This window comes from Dermacentor variabilis, chromosome 8 (assembly GCF_050947875.1).
Source record: "Dermacentor variabilis isolate Ectoservices chromosome 8, ASM5094787v1, whole genome shotgun sequence".
Classification (NCBI taxonomy): Eukaryota; Metazoa; Arthropoda; class Arachnida; order Ixodida; family Ixodidae; genus Dermacentor; species Dermacentor variabilis.
The window spans coordinates 116625525-116650822 of NC_134575.1; the positions used below are offsets into that span (position 1 = coordinate 116625525).

A 25298-nucleotide genomic window follows, 5' to 3' on the forward strand; every position below is an offset into this window, starting at 1 on the left:
CTCGGAATGGACTTTCTCCTAACAAATGGTGCCATAATCAACCTGCAGAATTCTAGCGTGTCATTTTCTACGAAGCAGGCTATAGACATGCGAGAGTCGGAGGAGCTAGAACACGTTGCCTTGCGGGTTACCGACGATGACATAACCATGCCATCACGATGCAGCATGCTGGTTCGCGTAAGAAACGAAGCATTCGACGACTCGGAAGGTATAGTGGAGGCCAACGTCGAGCTACTGTTGAAAAAAGGCATTTGCGTAGCACGAGGAATTGTTCAACTACGCGATGGGTGCGCTGATGTATTGCTGACAAACTTCGGAAGTGAATTTCAGCACGTCGCAAAGAACACAGCCATCGCCTTCCTGCACAGCGCTACTGCGGTCACAGATGTATGTAGCTTAGCGTCAAGGCCACCTGCTGTCCAAACTATGCATGACGCCGTAACATCAGTTGCGATCAACCAAAGTCTGACGCCAGCCCAGAAAGAAATGATGGAGGACCTTATAAATGAATTCGCAGAATGTTTCTCCAACTCGTCAAAGGTACGGCGCACACCAATTGTTAAACACCGTATAATAACAGACGAAGCGACCAGGCCAGTATAACAACATCCGTACCGAGTGTCACCGGTTGAACGAGAGATCATAAAGAGTCAGGTGCAAGAGATGCTTGAGGACGATGTCATTCAGCCATCAAACAGCCCGTGGGCGTCGCCGGTAGTCCTTGTGAGAAAGAAGGACAATACATTGAGATTCTGTGTTGATTACCGGAAATTGAACAGTGTGACCAGGCGGGATGCATACCCCCTTCCCCGCATTGACGACACGTTGGATCGCCTACGACATGCAAAATTTTTCTCTTCATTAGATCTCAAGAGCGGATATTGGCAAATTGAAGTAGACGAAAGAGACCGTGAAAAAACTGCTTTCGTAACCCCAGACGGCCTGTATGAGTTCAAAGCGCTTCCATTCGGCCTCTGCTGTGCGCCGGCGACATTCCAGCGCATGATGGACAGTGTCCTCTCGGGTCTTAAATGGCAGTCATGCTTAGTTTACCTAGACGACGTAGTGGTATTTTCTGCAACATTCGACCAGCATGTCCAGAGGCTGCGTTTAGTGCTTCAAGCCATCCGCTCGGCAGGCCTAACCATTAAACCGGAAAAGTGCCAGTTTGGATTCCAAGAACTTCGTTTCCTGGGTCACGTAATTAGCGCGCAAGGTACTGCTCCGGATCCCGACAAGACTGCTGCCGTTGCACGATTTCCAAAGCCTACAAAGAAGAAGACGGTACGGCAATTTTTGGGACTATGCGCTTATTACAGGCGATTTGTAGAAAACTTCTCGAAAATTGCCGAACCTCTGACGAAACTGACTAAAGAAGACGTACCCTTCATGTGGCATGCTGAACAAGAGGTTGGGTTCAATGAACTAAAGGAACGATTGCAAGCCCCACCGATCCTCGCCCACTTCGACGAGACAGCGGACACAGAAGTCCACACAGATGCAAGCAATCTCGGTCTCGGCGCGGTTTTAGTTCAGTGGCAAAATGGGGAAGAGAAAGTCATAGCGTATGCTAGCCGCACTCTCTCGAAAGCTGAAACAAATTACTCTGCGACGGAAAAGGAGTGTTTGGCTGTCATATGGGCCATCAGCAAGTTCCGACCATACCTTTACGGCAGGCCGTTCCGTGCAGTCAGCGATCACCATTCTCTTTGCTGGCTGGCAAACCTAAAAGACCCATCTGGACGACTTGCGAGGTGGAGCCTCAGGCTACAAGAATACGACATTACTGTCGTGTACAGGTCTGGAAGAAAACATAACAACGCTGACTGCTTGTCCCGCTCACCAGTGGAGTCGACTCCTTCAGAAGAAGATTTCCCGTTTCTCACAGCGATGACAGCTTCGGAAATCGCCGAGCGTCAACGGGCCGACACAGAATTGCTCCCACTCATCAAACACCTCGAAGGATACGACGTCCAAGTCCCACGCATGTTTATGAGAGGTTTATCGTCATTTTGCCTCCGAGATCATGCACTCTACAAGAGAAACTTTGAACGCAACCAGGAAAAATTCTTACTCGTCGTACCGTCAGCCATGCGACCAGAAATTTTGGAAGCTTGCCATGATGAACCATCGTCGGGTCACTTAGGTGTCAGCCGGACGTTCGCCAGAATTCGTCTCAGATACTTCTGGCCTAAATTGTTAGCGTCGGTGCAGCATTACGTGAAGACATGTCGCGAATGTCAAAGGCGCAAAACACCACGCGTGAAACCGGCCGGACTTCTTCAGCCCATAGATCCACCAAAGACTCCATTTCAACAAGTTGGAATGGATCTTCTTGGCCCGTTCCCAACATCATCGTCACGGAAGAGATGGATCGTAGTAGCGACGGACTATTTAACACGATATGCTGAAACTGGCTGCCTTGAGCGAGGAACGGCAGTTGAAGTTGCAAATTTCTTCGTTTGTAACATAGTACTGCGACATGGTGCACCAATGGTCGTGATTACCGATCGAGGAGCGGCCTTCACAGCTGATTTGATGCAATGTTTGATGAAGATGACTCACACCAGTCACAGAAAAAGCACTGCGTACCATCCCCAAACAAACGGCCTGACGGAACGTCTAAACCGAAGCCTGGCCGATATGTTGTCCATGTATGTCGACCTAGGACATAAGACATGGGACGCAATCTTGCCTTACGCCACTTTCGCCTATAATACGGCAGTACAGCAGACAACCCAGGTCACTCCATTTCAACTGGTCTATGGCCGCACAGTAACAACCACACTGGATGCTATGTTGCCGGTAGAAGATGACAACAACAACCCGTACGACGTCGACGACTTCCTACAACAAGCTGAAGAAGCCCGGCAGTTGGCACGGTTCCGTATCCGCCAGCAACAACGTAGGGACGCAAGCTATTACAACCTGCGCCGCAGAGAAGTTCAGTACCACCCGGGCGACAAAGTGTGGGTATGGACACCAGTGCGTTGTCGCGGACTAAGTGAAAAACTCCTTCGCCGATACTTTGGACCTTACGAAGTTATTCGCCGAGTAGGTGACCTGAATTACGAAGTCATCCCTCATGAGCAAGAGCGATCAAAGCGGCACATCCATGCGGAGGTCGTACACGTAGTCCGCATGAAGCCTTACTACGACAGGCAATGAAAACACATCTATAGATAAATTTGTTTCATACGCATCGGGACGATGCGTTTTCGGAGGGGGACTAATGCCGCAAAGAGCTCTCCACATGCCAGGTACGAGCGCTCTCGTTACGCACCTTTGCAAGCGTCTCATCGCTAAAGCCCATTACTCGTCGCATCGCCATTAGAAGAGCGCCAGCAATGCCTCGCGCATGGCGATACAGCGCGTCTCCCGTGCACGCGCTCATGGCAGCGCCCGAGTCTGCCGTCCAATGAGAAGCCACGGCGTGGCTCTTGGCCTTCGGGGCGCGTGAAAAGTGCGTTCGGCGGAGAGACGCGGTTGACTGTGGAATAGGCTGCTGTTAACTCTTCTTTTAAGTGTGTGAATGCTTAATATTGAGATTCCGGGCACAAGTTCGCCCACAATAAACCAGTGTGTTTAGTGTGCTTCATTGAAGAGTGCTACAATATTTCATGGCTTATGCTGGTAGACAACTTGGGTCACTCGGTCGGCGGAAGCGGCTAGATAGATAAGCTTAAACACCTACAGTACGTAAAGAATGCCAACTGCATTAAAAATCTTGACGTATAATATCCAAAAAGTATAGTGTGTCGCAGTGAAGATTAACCATGCTGTTAAAAAAATGCGATATAAGGTTATGGGACGAACTCTGCTCAGTTACGAGCTCTCTTGCACCATCACGATAATTTTTGTGCGAACGATATTGCTTAAACAGGTTTTTAATTCTGGAATTCGGATGTAACTTTCGATAGGAAAACTTATTGCATTTGAAAAAGAAGCCCATTTTGTTGTTTTCAGTTGCTATGTCCTTCTTAATTATTTTTTCCACTCTTTACCAGTCGAGAGCAAAATATGAAATGTGCCAGTTTATTACACGCCCGCACACCACATTAGCAGTTCAAAAAGTGAATTGAAGGAACTAGCAACTCCATTCATTGCCCAACTCGGTGATCACTTAGAAGTGTTCGTGTTGGCTTTGCGTCGAAACTTGCAACGACAGAGCCTAAATATGTATAGATGCTAATAGGCTAGTTGGTGAGCCACGATACTGAATCAGCGCACTTAGATCTGTCATGTACACACAGACATAGAAAGGACATACACAGGCACTAGACCAAGCAACGCCACCACCTCGATGGGCAGTACTTTCTTCTGAATTGAGAAGTCTGAACCTCTGGCCTTGCACGTAGCTGCTACAAACAGGGCAACGACATGGTATGGGTCAAGAGTATGGGGAGGTAGAGAGCCCGAGTAACTAGAAATAAATTTGCAGTGCCTGTGTATGTCCTTTCAATGTGTGTGTGCACATGTCTGATTTAAGTGCGTTGTTTAAACACATATGACAGCTTTTGTTGTCAAGAAGTGTTCCGCATAGAAAAAAACATGCAATTCGTATATATGAATGAGTATTATGTGTATACCATGTATTTTAGGCCGCATGGTTGAACCCTGTTTTCTCAGTAACGTTTGGCAGTAACATAATATGATATCGTATTCAGAATTCCTTCTTTTTACTGTAGTAGAAGGTGAATGCAATAACGTCATGCTCTTTTCTGACAATCTTTACAGATTGAATCTCATTTTGAGACAATATTAGACAGTAAATTTTCTGCAGAACGATAACATCTCACTTAACAGCAATAATTCTATTACAGTAGATTTCCTTGTCTGCGCTCCAAGTACTGACAAAAAAAAATTTTGTATGCGCTGTTGCCGAGACATTTGAGACAAATGTTGAAAATAAAAGATCCTTTGAGATTATAGCTCTTAATGTGGGAAAATAGCTGTATTACACAAGTACAGTGGAATAAAACAAAATGGTGTATTCATTCAACAAGAACCAGTCAGGTACTCGTCACCACAATGTGTTTTCTTGATCTGGTGTCTAACCTTCCATACTTTCTTGTGGCCTGCTGTGTAGCCTTATAGGCAAAGTAATGTCAATACTGGTCAACGTTGTGTTACTCCTGCACTGACTAGCGCCTAGAAATATGTTCACTGTACCTATGTCATACAATATCAGGCTGAACAAGTACACATGTGAAGAATGTACTCCAGCTAATACAGGCAGAGTTCACGATTTGAGTTGGTCCTGAAAATGCTTTTTGTTGCTAAATAGGCGCTGACAATGCCACTAAACTAGAAAAACTGGGTACTGGCTTTCTGGAAGGCGCTTAGTGGTCTATACTGCAGAAAGGTAAAAGGGGGCTTGTGGCAGCAGGCCACTAGAAAGTTTCAGAAAACGGTCATTCTGCTGCAAAAAGATTTCGCACCCGTACAAATGAGCGACTGATTCTTGTTTGGAAAAGACTGGGCATTTCAAGTCTCGCAAAAACAATAACCAATATTTTTCCCCAATATTTTGGCTATGCTGTTTCCTTAAAATCTTGCACCCGTCACATTGCGGAATTCCATCTTTCCTGTTGTATTAGCTGGTGACGTAGATGTTACTTTCATGACAAATTCTGATCTCCATTTTATGTTAATACATGTAATGTTCACAAATTATCTACCTAGGTGTAGGTGCATGCTGTTGCTGTGGAATTCAAAACATGCAGTAAAGAGGCTGCACGGCAGGCCACAAGAAAGCATGGAAGGCTAGACACCAAATCAAGAAAATGCATTGTGGTGATGAGTGCTTGGCTAGTTTTTATTGAATGAATCCACCAATTTGTTTTTATTGATGTAGCAGCAATGAAAATGCAGGCAATGTATCAGACATGCTCATGCCAAAAATGTACACTACCCCAGACGTCTATTTTTAACATTATCAAAATTTTTTGAAATCACTTTTGGCATATAGCATCTAGTCGAGTGGATTACTACTTCAAGAAGCAGGCATCACTTACACAAATTTAAATTGCATAATTGACTCACTAACAAATTTTCACTAATCTACTTGTTAAATAATTACATTAGCGCACATATTGCATACACGAATCGAAGCCAGTGGTTTCACAAGACACATCCACTTGGAAAGAATTTTTGAAGTAGCGCTACTTTTAGGATAAGCACTGTCAAAATTGTGGTAAAAATGCACTATTCTTCCACTTACTCTTTCAACAAGTTTTATTTTTTATACATGGAAGCTCAAAAATTACCGAAACACCAACAAACTTTATCGCATACCTTGAAACCAGTGTCGACCTCAGAATTACTTCCAAGTGGATATGACTTTCACAGTCACCGGCTATAATTTACAAACTGAAATATGTCCGTAAATATTTTAGATGTTTAAAAAAATTTTAACTCGTCAAATATGCATTTTAATTTCTCATGCAAATATTTTCTGCCTCTGAGAGTAATATAACTGGAGAAGTAGAATTGCACTGCATATCCCAGGTGATTTCAAAAAAAAAAAAAAATTCTGTTAATGCTAAAAAATATAATACAATATATTGGCATGCCTATTATTACTTTCCTGAAAGCTTACATTACACACTGCCATGTAGGACAAATTTAACAGTAAGGCCAGAGTATTTGCCGTATTTGCACGATTCTATCGTGCCGCCGATTGTAACGTTCAAATAACCAAAAATATAACTTGGTGCCGATTCTACAGCACACACCAAGTAACGAAACTTGAGTCTACGTGTACCGTGCTGAAACAATACTATGGAAAATACAAAGGCACACAGACACGCACACAACAGAATCTTAGCAGCTGTTGGCTATCGGAGTCTGATGACACCTCCTTTTTGGTGTCTACCGACAACAGAACTGCAGAAAGTCATTTTCAGTTCAATTTAATGCGCTAGAAATGTCACTTCTGGAGGCTCGCGCAACCATCGTCTGCGGGAAGGCATTCCGCGCACCATCGACCTACCTTGCGATGTCTTCGAGTGTCACTTTCTTAAGAGGAAGCTTTAGCTCGGGCCCAACTCCGACGCGGCCTATCCAAATACATGTAAAACGCAAAAACGTTTTTATGAGATAACCCCTGGACCGATTTTGATGAAATTTTTTGCATATGAAAGAGAAAGTTAAATTCTAGTGACTGTTGGAAGCGGAATTTCGATTTAGGGCTTGAATTTTCTTAAAACGATTTTCAAATATTTGACCGTTTGAAAAAAATAGAAGCACGAAGTTTACAAATTCATAGCTCTGCATCAAGAACTGATATCGCGGTTCTGTAAACGGAATCCATTAGATCATTCAAAGCGGACAAATTCGCTATGTCATTTTCCATCTTACGTGAATTTGTTACGTTAGTTACAACGGTTTTGCAAAAGTTGTATTTCCCAACGATTAAATTTTTTTATATTCATGTGTAACATATCAACTTTGTCCGCTTTAGATGTACTATTAGATGCAATTCACAGAATTGTATTATCATTTTTAGTGGTTGAGTGACAGAGTTGCAAACTTGATAGTTTCGTTTTTTCAAAATTTCCGATTTTTGCCAATTTTTAATAAAAAATTGACAACCTAATTCAAAAATTCGAAACCAACAGTCACTAGATATTAAGTTTGTCTTTTAAATGCAACAAACCTCGTCAAATTTGGTGCAGTGGTTGCCGAGAAAAACGAATTCTCCTTTTACATGTATTTAGATAGGAGCACTCGAGCTAAAGCTTCCTCTTAAGAGGACCCGTTGAATGGCAGTGTGGCTAGCTACCTTACATGGAGCTTCTTTTACTAAGAATCAGTTTCATTTTTTAGTCTGAGTAGAATTGGTTATGATTGCAACGTGCATGACAATTTGAACGCACCCTCTATTAAAAAAATAAAGAGTGCGTTAGAATCTTGCAGATATGGTAATACCATGTTTGCCGCATGGATACTTTAACACTATTGCCAATCTGATGCTTTCTGCCAAATTGGATATGGCTTCATTACCACCCAGATTCAATTTCATAGTTGCAACTTGTTGCAATTTTCACGCAGGCAATGTGTGCCTTTTTAACTAATCTGTGTAGAGAGGCAGAACCACATTACTTGTACCAGCAATTTTAAATACACTTTCTGACAAAAAAAAAAAAGTGTTATACAAGCTGAAGGTGGTGGCAGAGAGGAAAAAATGACGCAAAATTCCAAACAAAAGCTTTTATGGAAAGGTGTACAATTCAACTCACAGGCACCCAGACACTGCACAAATCTATTGAACACTCGCTGCATTCATCAGGATGCCTCTACAGATTGGTTCACAAATGCGACCATAAGCTAACGCCCTATTTGTTTGCAAAAACCAACAGATAAGAAGAGAAACTTTCTGGTTTACATAACATATAATAAGTACTTTGAATCTAGATGAAGGAGTCACTGCACCAGTGTCCATTCAGATAAGGAAAGTCACATATATGTACAGGCATACACAATTCCCAATACAAGGTCTAACATAAAGGTCACGCATTACAGGGAACACAGGTAAAAAATTAACACTGCAATCATAACACAACACTATAACACAGACATTACACACCAGACTACAGCTAGTCTGCAGTCCATTAGTTTCTCAGGTACTTCACTTTCGTGACTGATCTTCCTGAACTTGCATTCGAGATATCGCTGCCCAACAAACATGGAACATTAATAACAAAGTGAATGTGCAAAAGAGTCTAACTTAAATTCAATAGCAAGCAATTGCAAGTTTAGTAGCCTGAGATCACAAGATCTACATAATTAAGAACTTCTTCCCAGCTTAAAGAAGTAGAAAAGAGGATGTGAAATGGCATGTAAAAAAAGCTTTCATGGTTGATTTGCTGCTCACTCAACCAGCCCCAGTCATTTTCAGAAACCATGAATTCGACGCATCCTCCATTATTAAAGAAATAAAAAAAACTGATATTACCAATGGCACTACGAAACACAACAAGCATGATTGCCACAATTAGAAAATAACTGAAGGTGGGCAATGCTCCCATCTTAGCCTCACCAGTACTACATATGAATTTGTTATTGTTCCTTCATTTATGCAAAATGAAAAGGCATTACATTCATCATTAGTTATAACCATGTTCGAGGTTGACTTGCTTTTATCGATCCCACATGCCATGGATTCCACTGGCGACTTGCATGACCTGTGCATCTTGACCAGTGGTGCAGAAAATTGTGCACAACCGCTCAAAGTTCGTTTACTGAAACATTAACAGTGAAGCTTTGAACCGTGATAGTGTCTCGGAAAACAGAAACAGAAGCCCATAACTAGGAACAAAAGGTGTACCAAACCTTGCATCCAGGTATACACTAGTTCACAGACAGACAAAACAGTGCAGTTGTCACTTTGCAAGAGAAGCTGATGGATAGTGGTGTTCACATAGAGGTGGATCCACAATCACAACCCAGCAATAAAAAGTAATGTCGCTGCATTGGGAAGACTTCGTATCCTTTAGCAGTAAAGGTGGGACATGATGCAAGTGCTTGGAACTTGCTTTGACACTAGCTGACTATGTAAATGGCAGAGCACCACCATATTAGTAACTTACAAATCTAGTTGTGGTCAACATGATTACGGCTAAAGCATTCCATAAAAAATCCAAAAGATGCATACTTTCTATACAGTATGTGCAGCAGAACTTGCACAATACTACTCTTATGGCCCCTATGAAGTTTTATTACATGTACAAATAGTACAGAAGACGAATCAAACTATTAGACTGCATATGAAAATGTTGCGGTTGGGATAATACCAGAGTACTTTACATTAATCGTACAGAAATCTTAAAGAAAGAAATGTTCAGCAACATGTCCATGTGCCAACAGACCACACTTTCAGGCATGCGATCACATTTACAGGTGTTCACAGACACCACCTAAAACTCGGCACGTCACAAAGGCAGAAGATTTTCGCAGACTTCCCTTTGAGCGACAACTTGAAGCAGTGCACTGACGTAAGTTATTCTTTTGATTGTTTCTTTACACAAGTTGCCAAGTTGTCAGGTTTTTCTTTTTCTGCACATTTTTGCACGATAATGGCAGCTAAAAAAACAAGCCAAGCGCATTTGCAGTGCACTTAAAGATTAACCCTTTGATGCCTTTGATCGAAGTAAAACCATGAGTAGACACTGCACTAATCCACTGTTGTTGCACAGCTCTTCATATTACACTGCCAAAGCAACTCTCACCTGCAACGACGTTTGTGAAATTGAGCCAGTTTGTTTTCACTTTCATGAGCTCACATATACATAGCGCAGCGCAGGTTTGCTCGAAGATGTCCCATCGGCTTGTCCAGTGTTACCCAAACCACCACATCCACTGGTTGAAACTGACAGTTCAAAGGCATGCTAGAAACTTGGCACAGTGGCTTCCACTTACTGCAACATTAGTCACTAATTCAACCTTCCTTTAATATAAGACTGAAAAGGCAACATGCTTCTTAAGTATGTGCAGTCAAACCTTCTGTATACTAATGAACAACCACATAATGAATTCTTGAATTTACGGAGTATACTAATGTTGTTTCTCATTAATATTAGCACATAATGAATGTGCTTACAATGAATACTAGGATATAAACATACTTTTGTAAAGAATGCGACTTTGTTGTTCTGAAATATAACTAGTCCTTTCACTTAGAACAATGTGTAATTTTCCCCTTTTTTCAAGTGCAGCACAAGCTGAATTGAAATGTGTTCACTGTAACAAGCAAGCACTGTGTGCTCATCGACAAGGCAGCAGAGGTACCATGTGCCCATAGCTTGACAAATGAGACTGCAGACTGCGTACCAATGAACAGCGCATTTTTGCCATACAGTTCGTGTAATTGGTACGATGCTTCGTACGCCAGTCCGGTAAGGCTTAGTCAGGGTAAGGCCCATATTGAGAGTCTTAGTTCCTGCAATGGAGAAATTGAGCAAATGACACGGCAGCTGTTGCCTCACAGAATTCAAGCAAGCCTTGCTCATTAGTATGGCACACTTAGCATAGGCTTTCTTTCACGTGCAACACTTCTTTCAACAAGCATTTCCATGGAAGACAAGCATCAATCTACTTTTGCAATCAAACAAATTAATTTGAAACTGTAGCATACCTGCCAAATTGTGAACATTTAGATTCGCAAAAATTGTGTGGACATCAAAGAAAAGGAGGGGGGGGGTAGCAGGCATAGCACACATTTTTTTTATAAGCTTGGCCTGAGCACAGTATTTCTGTAGGATGTCAGCATTTCATTAATGATGATTTAGCTTTCGACACAGCAGAGAATGCTGAGCAACAAATTGTTTTCTTTAGATCACAGTAGATGTTCTAGCGATTTTGCTGATGTTGCCTCTTTCAGTAGCTGATCTGTATAAGTTTGCGCTAAGCAAATATCTCTCTGGCATCCTTTCACCACCAAAAGATTTCGACTAAAAGGTGTCGAAACCAAAACGAACATTTTTTCGCTAACAAAATGTATTTTTCTTAAATCTTGATGCAATGTACGTATAATAGCAAAGCAAGCTCAAATTTGTGAAGGTTGTGGAAAATTTGGAAGAGTGGGTAGGTATGCTAATAGAGGAGCAAGTAAGCCCTACTTGGAAAAAAGCGAAGTGCTGGCTAAACACAGTTCACAGCTGACACGTGAAATCATTGAGACAGATCTCATCAGGAAGTTTGATAGCTCATGCGTCAGTTCTCCTTCGATTGCACTTTCATCTCGGGAAATGGCGTATCCTGACGAGGTTTCAATAGCAAACATTCAGTGTGCACTGTCGGCATGTGGCTATCATTAAAAATTAAATTATGGGGTTTTACGTGCCAAAACCACTTTCTGATTATGAGGCACGCAGTAGTGGAGGACTCCAGAAATTTCGACCACTTGGGGTTCTTTAACGTGCGCCTAAATCTAAGTACACAGGTGTTTTCGCATTTCGCCCCCATCGAAATGCGGCTGCTGAGGCCAGGATTCGATCCCGCGACCTCGTGCTCAGCAGACCAACACCATGTGGCTACTATCAGCATTGCAAATGATGCTCCGGGATTTTTGCCGATTATTCACATGTTGCGCATGGTAGCACCTTATATATTTATTCCTTCATGGCTTCATAAATAAACTGTTGCAAGTCAGCGCTGTGTGCATGTTGCTCTCTCATGCCCTTGTCTTTTTTTCGCTGTGTCCTTTTTCCAATGAATCACCAACAAGCCCAAGCTTCCACGCTGTCTCAAACAAGGCAGCAAGTATGGGAGACCTTGAACGTCATGGTGGACTCATCATTGACGAAATGAAACTTGCAGAAAACTTTGGTGCTCAGTGAACATGTGGTAAAGTTAATGGATCCGTAGATCTTGGTTCCTTCACTCCCGAGGCTGACAAAAGTGTTGCATGTGATCGTGGTCTTTTGATAATGTTTAAGCCTCTGTTAGGCTCATGGCACCAAATCTTGGGGGTATTTGCATCTAGAGGCAATGTGAAAGCACCATTGCTTTCCAAAGTCATTTTGGAAGCAGTCATCCTGGCAGAGAATGCTGACCTCAGGGTAGACTATGCTACATCATATGGCGCATCCTGGAACCATGCAATGTGGTATCAATTTGGAATATCTGGCTTGGCATCAGCTATCAAGCTGTCAGCACCTCATCCTGCCAATGTCAAGAGGCGGCTTTTCTTTACACCCAACTTTCCACATCCAGTAAAGTGCATCAGGAATGGCTTTATTGAAAACGGCCATAAAACGCCAGATGGGCACGTAGATGTTCAGCCAATAAGGATAGCTCATGACTTGGACAAGTGCGCTACAATGTTGAAAGCCATGCCGAAGATTACAGAAGTATACCTGAACCCCAACAATTGTGAAAAAAAAAAAGAAAGTTAATTATGCATTTTCTTTTCAGCCTTGAGGTTACACATGGGCTTTTCTTGTACAAAGAAGCAATCTCAAAGTCGTACTCATATCGAGAACAGACGGAAGAATTTGTTCACTTCATGGAAAGCCTAATTGTCGTAATGACATGAATGAATGCCTTCAACAGCACTAAGAAAAAATTCTTAACAGGAAAGAGTACTGCAATATGCTCTAGAGTACTTGAACCATTGGAAAGCCTGCAGGGGACCTACGAAGGCAGGCTTTTTGTCTGCTAGCACTGCACATGGCCTAACAGTAATTCTGGAAAGCACTTTGGAACTTCTTGCATACCTGTCAGAGAAAGTGCAATATAAATATTTGTTGACTTCACATCGATAACACCCCCCTCTCCTCCAAACCATCACGCGGATGTAAGCTTTTCGCTACCTTCGCTTAGGCAGCTCGGAAAGCTGGGCGACTCGACACAAGCGACAGTGCCATCACCATCAATGCTCCACACAGACTGACACAGGCAAAGAAAAGACAAAACGCCACATCTCGCCATTTTGCAAGCAGCGTGCAATTCGTGTGGTCGCGTGTTCCGCAATCGGCAAGTACGGCAGTTACACGGCTGCATTCAAACTGAAAGCTGTGCAGTATGCACTCGAGCATGGGAACCGTGCTGCAAGCAGGCATTTCGGTGTCGGAGAAAGAAGCATTCGCTACTGGTGAGGTAAGCAAGAAAAACTTCAGGCCACAAAGAAGTCGCGACGGGCCTTCCGCGGTGCAATGTCGGGAAAGTATCCGCAAGTGGAAGATCAACTCGTTCAACACATAGGGGGCCTTCGACAGGACAGTTGTGCAGTGTCTCTCGACATAGTGCAGACTGAAATGCGCAGAATTGCCTGAGCATAGGGCATCGAAGCGAAAGATTTCAAAGCAAGTTCCGGATGGACAACGCGCTTCATGCGACGCCACGGACTTACCCTGAGGAGGCGCACAACGTTGTGCCAGCGCTTGCCCTCAGCATACGAGGACAAGGTACTCGAGTTTCACCGTTTTGTCATACGGCTTCGGCAGCAAAAAAACTTCATTTTGTCACAGACAGGGAATGCAGATCAGACTCCTCTCTGTTTCGACATGCCGAGAAATACAACAGTAGAGGAGAAAGGTGCACGAAGTGTGCTTATTCGAACATCTGGCGCAGAAAAACAAAGGTGTACTGTCATGTTGGCAGTGACTGCGGATGGGTGCAAACTACCGCCTTATGTTATTTTTAAGAGAAAGACACGCCCAAAGGGAAATTCCCTTCGAGACATCTACATGAAGCTCCAGGAGAAAGGTTGGATGTCCACGGAATTGATGGTGGACTGGGTCAAGACCGTCTGGGGTCGGCGGCCGGGCGGCCTATTGTATCCAGCCATGGTTGTTTTAGACAGTTTTCGTGGGCACCTTGTACAATGTGTACGAGAGAAGTTGTCAGAGCTGCGTACGGATATTGCCATGATTCCGGGAGGCCACACTTCCGTGCTGCAACCTCTGGACGTTTCCCTAAATAAGCCTTTTAAGGACAATGTTCGAAGGCTGTACACCAATTGGATGGCTGGAGGACAGCGTCAACTAACCCCCAGTGGAAAAATGAAGAGGCCGCCTATGGAAATGTTCTGCGAATGGATCGTGGAATCTTGGCGAGAGATCTCCGATAACGTCGTCAGGAATAGTTTCAAGAAGACTGGGATCTCCAATGCACTGGATGCGAGCGAAGACGACATGCTGTGGAGCGCAGACAAGGAAGACGAGTCTCCACCCGGCGGTGATGAGTATGTTCTCTCCAACTCGGACTCGGACTCTGAAGTCTTAATAAATTTTATGTGTGTTCAGTCAATGTCTCTCGCTTGTTCATTAAAAGGTAAGTAGGTAGCTTTTATTTTCCATTTTATGCTGGATTTATTGGTAAATTATGTGAGAGTAGCCATATTCCTGACGTATGTTAACATTTAAAGCGCGAGAATGCGAGTTGAAAAAATTTAGTAAATTTTACCTCGCGTAATAGGTGCACCCCGAACTTCGAGCAGGATTTTCTGAAAGAAAAGTGCACCTATTATGCGAGTAAATACGGTATTAAGATAACGAATTGGAATTCATTTAGTAGGCATAACCGGTTCTCCTTAGCTCCTCCTGACACCCCCTCCCTTCAGGAATGGATCAAACAATTTCAAGCTGATCTAAAAACTGGAACTTGGCACATTACTGCGACAACAGAGACGCCCGATGTAGATCCCCATTTGCTCTATCTCAGTGAGGCCCGCAGAGGCCCTACCCGGCGGTGGCGGCAGCAAAAACTTGATCAGGAACTTCCTCTCTATGTCGCCCGCCTAACTACGCAGGCAGATGACTACGCGAACCACCTCACTAACAACAATTGGCATAGCCTTTGTGATTGCCTCAGTGGCACCTAAGCACACCCTGGACCTGGTCGCTTCTCTCACATTATGGCACGCTTCCACAGGAATGGCGCCATGCGGACATCATACTAATTCCTAAGCAAGGCAAGCCACTGTGCCTTCAGAATCTCCGACCGATATCCTTAACTTCGTTTGTAGGTAAACTCTCTGAGCGTGTTCTACTTTCCTGGCTACAACCCTTTCTCGAAGACAGCCCATTATTTCCTCATGCACTCTTCAGCTACCGCCCTAACGTCTCTATGCAGGACGTTTTGTTGCAGCTTGGTGGATTGCCCCACTGCATCCCAGGCCAGAGCTATTCTGGCCCTGGACCTCAAGGGGGCCTTCGACAATGTCTCTCATGACCTAATCCTCCACAATCTGGCTCCTTCCCAGTGCGGCACACACACCTACAACTGCGTCAGAGCTTCCTTTTTGGACCACATGGCCCCTATTGGCATAAGAGCTCCGGTTGGATGTCATCACACTCACAGGTAGAGGAATGCCACAGGGCTCGGTTCTATCACCCACCCTCTTCAAAGTGGCTATGGCTAAGCTGTCCCCCTAATTAGACCACATACCCACCATCCGGCACACTCTCTATGCCGATGACATTACAATCTGGGCAACCCAAGGATCCAATGAGGCCATCCAGGATGCTTTCCAGGAAGCTGTATGTGATGTGCAAAACTATGCAACCACAAGTGGCCTTGCCTGTGCAGCCAACAAGTCCGAATTGCTCCTTGTGCACAGGCAGTGCTGCAGAACTGACGAATTCCCTAATGCGGTCGAACCTCGATATAATGAACCTCAATTTAATGAAATTCTCGAAATAACGTACTTTTTATTTTTCCCACTCTCTGCCCCATTGAAAACCATGTATTCTTTTTTGCGATTTAACGAGGTCACTTTATACTGCACTTCCGATTTAACCAAGTCGTCGCGCATCGCACGCACGTACTAGGAGCCTCCTTGACAGGCAGACAAAAACTTTAGCCAGGCATGCAGCGATTTGCATGCGCCCTTTAATGCTTAAATTTTCCCGGCGCGCTTCAATACGTGGAGCAGAACGTGCCGCTGCACCATCTATTGTGTACGTATGAAACCCGCAGCGGACGCGCTCCTGTAGTGCTAGCCGGAGTGCTTCAGAAGTTCCAGGATGCATCACGCTAAGACGTCACCAGCCTGTTGGAACAGGAAAGTGCCAACCGGAAGTAAGTTCACGAACGGCGGTTGTTGGGCACGTTTTCAGTTGGTTGTTTGATCTGGTTGGGCCTAGGTCGTCCTATTCACGATGAGTGGTGCACCTTGCAAGAGAAAAGTTTTGAGCCTTGATGTGAAGGCCAATATTATCACATAAGTGATGAGTGGCGAAAAGAAGGCGGCTGTTGCTGAAAGGTATAAAATTTCAGCGAGCTCGCTTTCAACAATTTTGAAACTGAAGGACAGTATCATGAGTGCTGTCAGTGCTGGTGGTTCCAGCCAACAAAGAAAGAAGGTAAAGGAAGTAGCTTACGTCGACGTAGAAAAAGCTCTTTTCTTATGGTTCCTCGATATGCGCGCAAAAAACATGCCGTTGAGCAGGGCCATTCTTCAAAAAAGGCCCTTAACTTTGCTTGTATTCTTGAGCACAACAACTTCAAAGCCAGCAGCAGGTGGCTGCAATGATTCAAGGAACAGCATAGTATTGTTGGGAAGGTGGCCAGCGGAGAATCAGCCGAGGCGAACTCAATTGGAGCAGTGGACTGGCTGCGTGATCGTATTCCTGACATTCTATCACGTTACAATGTCTCTGACATATATAATGCTGACGAGACCGCATTTTTCAACCGGCTGTTGCCAAGGAAGACGTTGACTTTGGGAAATGTAAAATGCCATGGTGGAAAACACAGTAAACAGCATCTCACTATTCTGTTGTGCGTGAACATGGACAGCAGCGATAAGCGTGTGCCATTCGTAATCGGCACAAGCGAGAAGCCGCGTTGCTTCAGCGAAAAAAGGAGCATGCCAGTCAAGTACGCCGCAAACACAAAGGCATGAATGACAAGGGATTTGTTCAGCAACTGGCTGAAGGATCCAGATGCTGAAATGCGCAAAAGGGGTTGAAACATTTGCCTCCTTCTGGACAATTGCTCAGAGCATCATGTTCAAGATTGTGCGCTTTCCAACATTGAGCTTGAATACTTCCCTGCCAACTGCACCTTCCTGATACAACCACTCGACCAGGGAATAATAAACAGGGTCAAGTGTGCATACCACAAGCAGGTCATCGAAAGGCTTCTGCTGAACATCGAGCTCTGCAGAGAGATGAAAATCGACATGTTCATGGCCTTGGAGATGCTTTCGCGGTCGTGGGAGGCAAAAATAGGGACACTGTAGCCAAGTGCTTCAGGAAGGCGGGATTGAAGGAGAGCGTTTCTTTGAATGAAGAAACGGAGTGCAGAGCAAATGACGGTGACGAAAGTATGGCATACACAACAGATGTCGTTGACTTGTGGCAGCTGCTCTCCAATCAGGGAGGTGCTCTAAGCGACGTGGCACTCGAGGACTTTGTCTTCAGCGATGCTTGCGCTGTTACAACTGAAGAGCTGGACGATGACGCAATAATCCAGAGTGTCACAGATACAGAAATGCAGGACGACACGGACGAAGAACTCCAGGCGGCAAGCAGCATAGCTACACCGAAGCAAGTCATGGATACGCTGGATCTCTTATGCACGTATGCGGGTGCGCACTCGCAAGAGCAAGCCTTAGCAGCCCTGTCAACCGACGAGCGCCTTATAACCCCGACGCTTATTAGAAAGCGGCAGATGAAGCTGACGGAGTTCTTCGCTTCCACCTGAGTTGCATAGAATAGCTCTGCGGGAAGTTAAATAAAATATATTCCAGCGTTCATGAATCAACGTCGTCATTGCTTTACTGAGCGCGGTATCATCCGATGGCTGCGAGCGTTAAGCGCTCTAATGGTAAGTGGTGGCCTCATGGATCCACCAAGTTCATACAACTTCCAATTTTCTTCGAAAGAATATTCAAGTTGATAGCTCTGGTATGTGCATAACTTTTTTTTCTTTGTGCCACAGGTCGCCATGTCTTCGTGAAAGGAAATTTTTTTCTCTTTTAGTGATGACAAATCATGATGATGATGGCACTGATGGCCACATCTAGTGGCAGCTATGAGCACTAGGCACGGCGCTTGCTGCAGACTTGCTCTTCACTCACCGTACGTGTAATGGAGAAAAATGCGTTCGTACCCGCTGGCTATCGGGCATCACGCTCTTGGTTGTGTTATTAGTTCCGGGGTTTGTTGGTTATCTTTGTAATTTTGCTATCTACAAGGTGCCATACACCAAGAGTGTTCCAAGAACCTGCATCTTTATTTGAACTGCTGAAACATGCGAACCTCGACTTAACGAAACTCGCGGTTTAACGAAATTTTCGGCTGCAAATTGGACTTCGTTATATTGAGGTTCGACTGATCTTCCTGTTTTCACACGGCAGCCTCATCCCTCAGGTAACTAACCTCTATATCTTGGGCCTCCACATTCAGTCTGATGGCAAAGCCTCGCACACTATGCACCTTCTGGGTCAGCAGATAGCACAGGTTACACATGATAAACCCCATTACTAATCATGAGAAAGATGTCCTCTACATAGTACAGGCTCTGCTAATCAGCCGGCTCACCTATCACGTTCCGTATCATAATCACCCTCTCATTCAGACTCAGAAGATGGATGCCCTTCTACAGAAGGCAGTGAAAGCGACTCTAGGGCTGCCTCCACATGCATCCACACAACAGCTTCTTCAGCTTGGTATCCACAACACCGTAGGTGAACTTCTCGAAGCTCAATGCAATGGTCAGCTCCAACGTCTCAGGCGCAGCTGTCATGGCTGTGCTATGTGCTCTCATCTTGGCAACCTTGTCCTTGAGACACCCACACATGTGCCACAATATCGCCTCACTCCTGCTCTATGTGCTAGCATAAGTAGCTCTGATTCCCCGCATATCTTGTGGGTCTTCTTCCGAAGACCCACAAGATGTGCGTGACACCCACACTTCTGCGCAAGTCAAAAAACAAGAGTCAACATTTGTGCATGGGTCGTTTGACTCTCAATAGCAGGCGAAGAGTCGTCGTGGAAGATCGCGACTCCTCTGATATTCGAGATGAGTCTGGCGAGAGAAAGATTATAATGCAGGAGAAGAAATACCAGATAACGTCTTCTGTTTTAGGCAGGCCCTCGGGTTCCTGTCCTGGTTGTAATGCGGTGTATCATTCTTTCATCCTTGCCATGTTCTACAATTACTCTGAACTTTATATATTGACTTTCCTTGACCATGTTTGTAGATACCTCACACGCTTAAGTGATAGCTGGTTATATATAAGTGATAGTGGGATATATGATCTTATCGCACTTGACTTTATACGTAAGCTCACGGCAACACCGACAGATATATTTCGACGGTTGTGTCAATATAATTGCTATTGCGAAATTCACAATAAAGAGAGAATTTTACTAAGGACCAACAACGCTGCTTCTCCACGCCGTGATACAGCGGTGAACGATATTTCTGGAAAATATGTTGCTAAATCTTCACCAAATGACTACACTCGCATTTGGTGACAGCGGAACACAGTCGCAAGAAAGTGTGGAGGAAATGCCGGAGTTCTGGCAGCTTCAGGTGCACTAGATTATTCAGTAACATCGGCGGCTTTGTAGTTCTACCTTACATCAGAGCAAACTGTACTCGACAGAAATCAAGGGCGGCCGCACCGGTATAGCTAAGCAAATTAAGGACAATTACGCCTCTTCTTCACACTTCGAGCACGCTCCGACAGCCACGATAGATATTTCAAATGTAACCACACTTGGACGAGCAAATTTTGTTTCTGCGAAGTAAACGTAGCGGGTATTTCAAGACGCATGTTAAATTCATGGCTGTTTCATCCGTGAACATTACTTACGTGACATAACATTATCAGTGAGCGAAAGAGTTTTTATTTCAACGCGAGGAAAGAAAATCGAAACTAGCGCAACTGTTTTGCTCAGTAGTCCGGATACAAAATGATCCAAAGCCGAAGCCGTCAATAGCATGATGCCATTTTGCAGTTGCGCTGCATCACGCACGAGTACGTTGTCGTTGAGTGGTTCTGAAATCGCTGCGTTAGGGGCGACTGCAACCAGGCGTTGCGGCAAGTTATGGTGGGAGCTTCTGTCCGTGCTGTGTGATTGCGACGAGGAGGACCGCCGCCAGCAGCGGCGTGTCGCCGATTTCGTCTTCGCCGACATCGAGCAAGTGCAGCTCGCCGGACCGTCACAAGCGCCCGAAGTGCTGCGGTTTGCACTGCGTCTTTCATTGTGATATGAGAGATCGCAACGCACAGAGACGGCCAGATGCATACGAAAGACTACCATCGGGGAGTGACCTGTGCCATATTTCTCTTAACGTCTCAGATAAGCATATCAGCTTTTGTTCCGAGTTTACAAATGGCGCGTACTCGGCCCTTCCGGTATGGCTGCATTTTTCGCCACGTTTCTCTTCGCAGTTCACAGACGTTTCTTAGGCATGCGTGCGCGTATGTATGCGAAAATACTACTGGCAGATGGAAGCCTCAGGAGAGCATCTGAAATTATAGCAAAGCTGCACTGCCAGGGGAAACACCATTCTTAACGACTCTAGTGACGAATGGCCCGTTGCGTCGAAAAATCCATAGAATATCAAGTAGTGCGTAGCTTGAAGTCTAGAAACAATAGTAGCCCCAGTGTGACTTTCTCTGGTGAAGACAGCTTGTCGAAAACATTGAAGACAGCTTGTGTATTGTGAAGATTTACTAGCGCTTTAGGTATGTTACCGCGAATAATAAAAGCGCTACAATGCTCTATTGAGCATCAGGCGATGGGGCAGCACAGATATTTTCGCAGCGGTAAGGCGGCTGCATGCACAAGCGAACAGACAATGCTTTAAAAGCGCTGAAATAGAACAAATTTATTGTGCACATGGCTGCAAGTCGGAAACACATTAGCTCACAATCTAAGCCAATGTTAATTTATTATTTTTAATGTAATCTTTATTTTCACGGTTGTAAATATTTAAAAGCATAAATTTGCTGCAACCTTTATATAGTAAATCCTACTAGGCTTACAAAACCTGGTTGTGTTATGTGGAGAATTTGTAGCATTGCTACTGGATTTTCTATTTTGAGTCCGGTGTTTCATGAAAAAGGTCTTTTTAGTTGTAGTCTTATGTCAGTGCATATATTTGGCAAGCAGAAATGAGTTGATTGCAAAGTTGTACCTCCCAGTGAGCTGCATATGAAACCAAGTTTATCCTGTCTTGGCTATTGTAATGTGCATACAACAATTTTAAGTATATACAGCTGTAGTTGGCTTAGTCGCTGCAGCATACTTTGTAAAAGTAGAAGGCCATTTATTATTTTGCTGCTTCCATGCAGAAACACCTTTTTTCTTGTACCAAGAAATGCTGACAGTATTGAATGAAATGAAGTGTGGTTTATTTTTCTACTAACTTAATAAAGGAAATTTCGTCTGCAGCGTATCAGAGATTAGTTTACCTTCTTGTACTAAACAATGCGTTATGTCCTCGGCTACTGCTGTTGTCCTGTGTATTTTTACAATTTTGAAATGTATTTTATTTTAGTTATTCAAGAAATGGCAACAGCCAGAAGTCACCATCTTATCCAGCACGTTATGGGTGAGACAAATTGTAGCAGGCGCTTTTGCATATCTCATTAGCATATGATGCTATTTGTTGTAATTTTTGTGTCCACTTTCCTGGCCTTTATTCATTTTAGCATTATTGTGCAAAGGGTAATATGTTTACATCGAGATAGAGTAATTGCCCAAAGGCAAGACATGGCTGCAGGAGACTACACATAAGCCTTCTTTGTCCGTATCTCAATGTTGCACAGTTACTCTGTCGTTATGTACCAATAAGCCCAAGTTCCTCATCAGCTACATTTACTAATTCTCCATTATTACAATTTCATTCATACAACATTGAAAGTACAGAGGTACACAGGAAGACAGAGACTTGACATGATGAAGAGCCGTAGAACAAGGAGCATCGCTGTAACCAACGTTTCAACAAAGAGAAGATTTTTCTCAAAATGTTGGCGACAGTGAGTTTCCTTGTTTTCACTATTTACGGTTAAAAAAAAAGCAGTATTGCTCTTGCTCAAGTATTATGCATTATGGAATAAAAATTAGCAGGGTGAAATATCAGGAATGTCAAAATTCTTGTATGTATAGTCCAACACTAGAGCGAAAGCCAGAAAAACAAGATGTAGAGAACCACACTGTTATTTTTCACTGCCCAGTTTGGCCAGCTTCATTCCGAGCTTGCACTTTGTTGCATTAACGACCACTGGAATTCGTTAATTGAATTAGCTTGGTGATTTACTTATGTTAAGAGATTTTGAACTTGTATTAATGCAGCTTAACATAATGCAAGTAAAAAATACACAATGACATTTTAAGAGGATTGCAGTTGACTAGCAGATCACTTGATGGTATGACCTCAGGTTTCCACCGAGCTTCCATGCACAAATCCGATGCACATTCTTTTTTGTCATTGCTTGGATTTTCATAACTACAAGTACCATTTCTTCTTTGTCGACATTCTAGTTGTGTTGTAGGACCTAACTGTTTACCTTTATTTGTATTGGTATCCATGTTACACAGACAGCTGAATTTTTCTTGTAAATTGTGACATGGTAGGACAAAGAACATTTGTGCAAATCTGCTGCAGGTACACTCTGGCGGCTTTCGCCCCTGCGTCCTACCCACCACCGTATCCTGAATACGTCCACTAGGGAGTTGGCAGCCTTAGTGATGACGCCAAGCAGGCTGGAAGCCGACAGGAAGATTAAGGTAAATACATGTCATTAAGTGGCAACTTTTTGAGTAAAGTGGCTTGTAGCCACTGAGCAATGAAAGAATTAACTTCGAAGCAGTTTAGACTTCCTGCTATCGGTGCAGGAATCCTCAAGTCCATGCATTTTGTCTTAGCCACCAAGAGGCTATGTGGATTAGACGAAATGCGATACAAATTGTGAAACTAGTGGGAGACCACTTGTACAATTTTTTTTCTTGCTTAACACAAAAACTGCTTTGATAAAGCTTTAGCAATTTAAAAGCAATACAATGTACTCTCATACATGGTATTGGGCATAAATTTACTAGGACTGCCTCAATAGTAAGTATGCCAATAAACATACACCAAAACTGACTTTTTTTGCAAGTTCATCCTCATCTCTGTGCATTGCTGCATAAAACCAGTTTTTGCATATAGCACAAGTCCTAAACATGTGGATTACATAAATTTGCAGCTTTTGCTGTAAGCCAGTTATATGAAAATAAAGTTAATAGGCCATTTTGTCCATTTTTAATGACTCATAACAAACTGAGCAGTGGCTAACATGCAATTCAATTTTTGGTGTAAGGCCTCTCTTTAGTGTCCTGAAAAATTTGGCCCTCTTAATGAAGAACCAATTTTTCGGCTATGCCTTTTATGACGCGTAGTTTGGTGCTTTACAAAAAATCTCACTTAGTGCTTGCGCCAGTAAAAACACTTTTTGAGTTAAGTATTTCTTGAAATTAACATTCATCCTATATTGAAGGGTCTCCAGTTTTTCAAAAAGAAATTTCAAGTGGTCGTGTGCCAGGTTGGGACAGCTCGCATGGAATAGCCTACTTACACAAATAGGGAGGGCCACGTTCACTTGACTTTATGTTAAGATACTATTATTGATCTACAAAAGACAAAATGAAACATTCTATCCTATAAGCAGCTCTTCACATTTATTTACACTTTTGCACATTTGTATACCTCGAGTCTGGTGACTTGTGTCTGTTTGCATTATCTGCTATGTGCAGATGGTAAACGTCAGGTTTGCCCTATGGTACAGAATATTTTGGTGCGTAAATATAAGGATCTGTGTTTTTAGGTTGCCTCGAAATTTTACCCAAGCCATGCCGCACACTCGGGCCAGGCCTCTTGCGAACGACGTATAACCAGGCTCAACGCATCAGTGTCGAGTGAGTTCCGAGATCAAGGCAACCTGCATGCAACCTTTGGTGACCCCTCTACATGTTCCACCTATTTCACAGCTTCCATCTATCCAAACAGCATCACCAGCTGTGGTCACTTATCGAACCATGGATAAATGTTGGGGTGGAGTGATTTGAAGAGACATTCTATTTGTCTCTTCAAATTCCTAGCAAGTACTTGTGTTATTATAATTTATATGTGTCTTTAGTACCTAGCTTTTAATGGTTCCTTTCTATTATAATTCTCACCATCGATTCCTGCTGTTATAATGTATGTCTGTCTTTATGCCCAGCTTTTCGTAGTTCTTTTGTACTTGTGTATGTAATTGATAGGTTCATAATTCAGAAGGCTAAAATCCAAATTACGGCATTTTTTTTCTTCTTTTTGATAATCTACAGAACTGCAAAGTGTTCAGGAAATGTAACCTAACAAGGGCTCTGGTGCAGGATAAATTTAAGAGCAATATAGACTACTTATTTCAAACACCCATTATTTTTGGAAAAATCAAGAATATAGGAGCACAAAAAAGAAAATATTAAACTAGAGAAACATGAGTTCCCCTTAGAAGTCTGATAATAATGTGACTTCCTTCCACTGCAAAGATACCAGTGGTACTCTGATACAAGGTTTGAGACACGAAAGCTATGATGCCCTTGGCATTTCTCAGTGCTTATTTGCCACACTGACGAATCTCAAAGGCAGCGTAGGTTTCATTCACACATTGGTTGTATTACACCTTTTGAGTATGCATTTCTCAAACACACAGGTTTACAGCAGTGCTTTAAATAGCAGATGGATTTCCTAATTTATTAGTGCAAGAGTAACAGTACAGATTATGTAAATATAATTTTACAGACTATATGTCCATGGATGCACGCTTCTGATGACATAGCAGTGACGTGGTCGTGGGATGAATG

At 43.5% G+C, this 25298-nt stretch overlaps 1 protein-coding gene across 4 annotated transcripts in view; it reads right to left on the bottom strand.

The window, feature by feature from the left end:
• Window positions 1-8441: 8441 nt before the first annotated feature.
• LOC142590549 (uncharacterized) overlaps window positions 8442-25298 on the bottom strand; it is a 112824-nt gene continuing 95967 nt past the window's right edge. For all 4 annotated transcript variants that reach the window (XM_075702755.1, XM_075702752.1, XM_075702753.1 and 1 more), the window contains exon 12: window positions 8442-10942. In XM_075702755.1, the coding sequence (XP_075558870.1) occupies window positions 10936-10942 (7 nt within the window). In that variant the 3' untranslated portion in view covers window positions 8442-10935. The remainder of the gene's footprint in view (window positions 10943-25298) is intronic.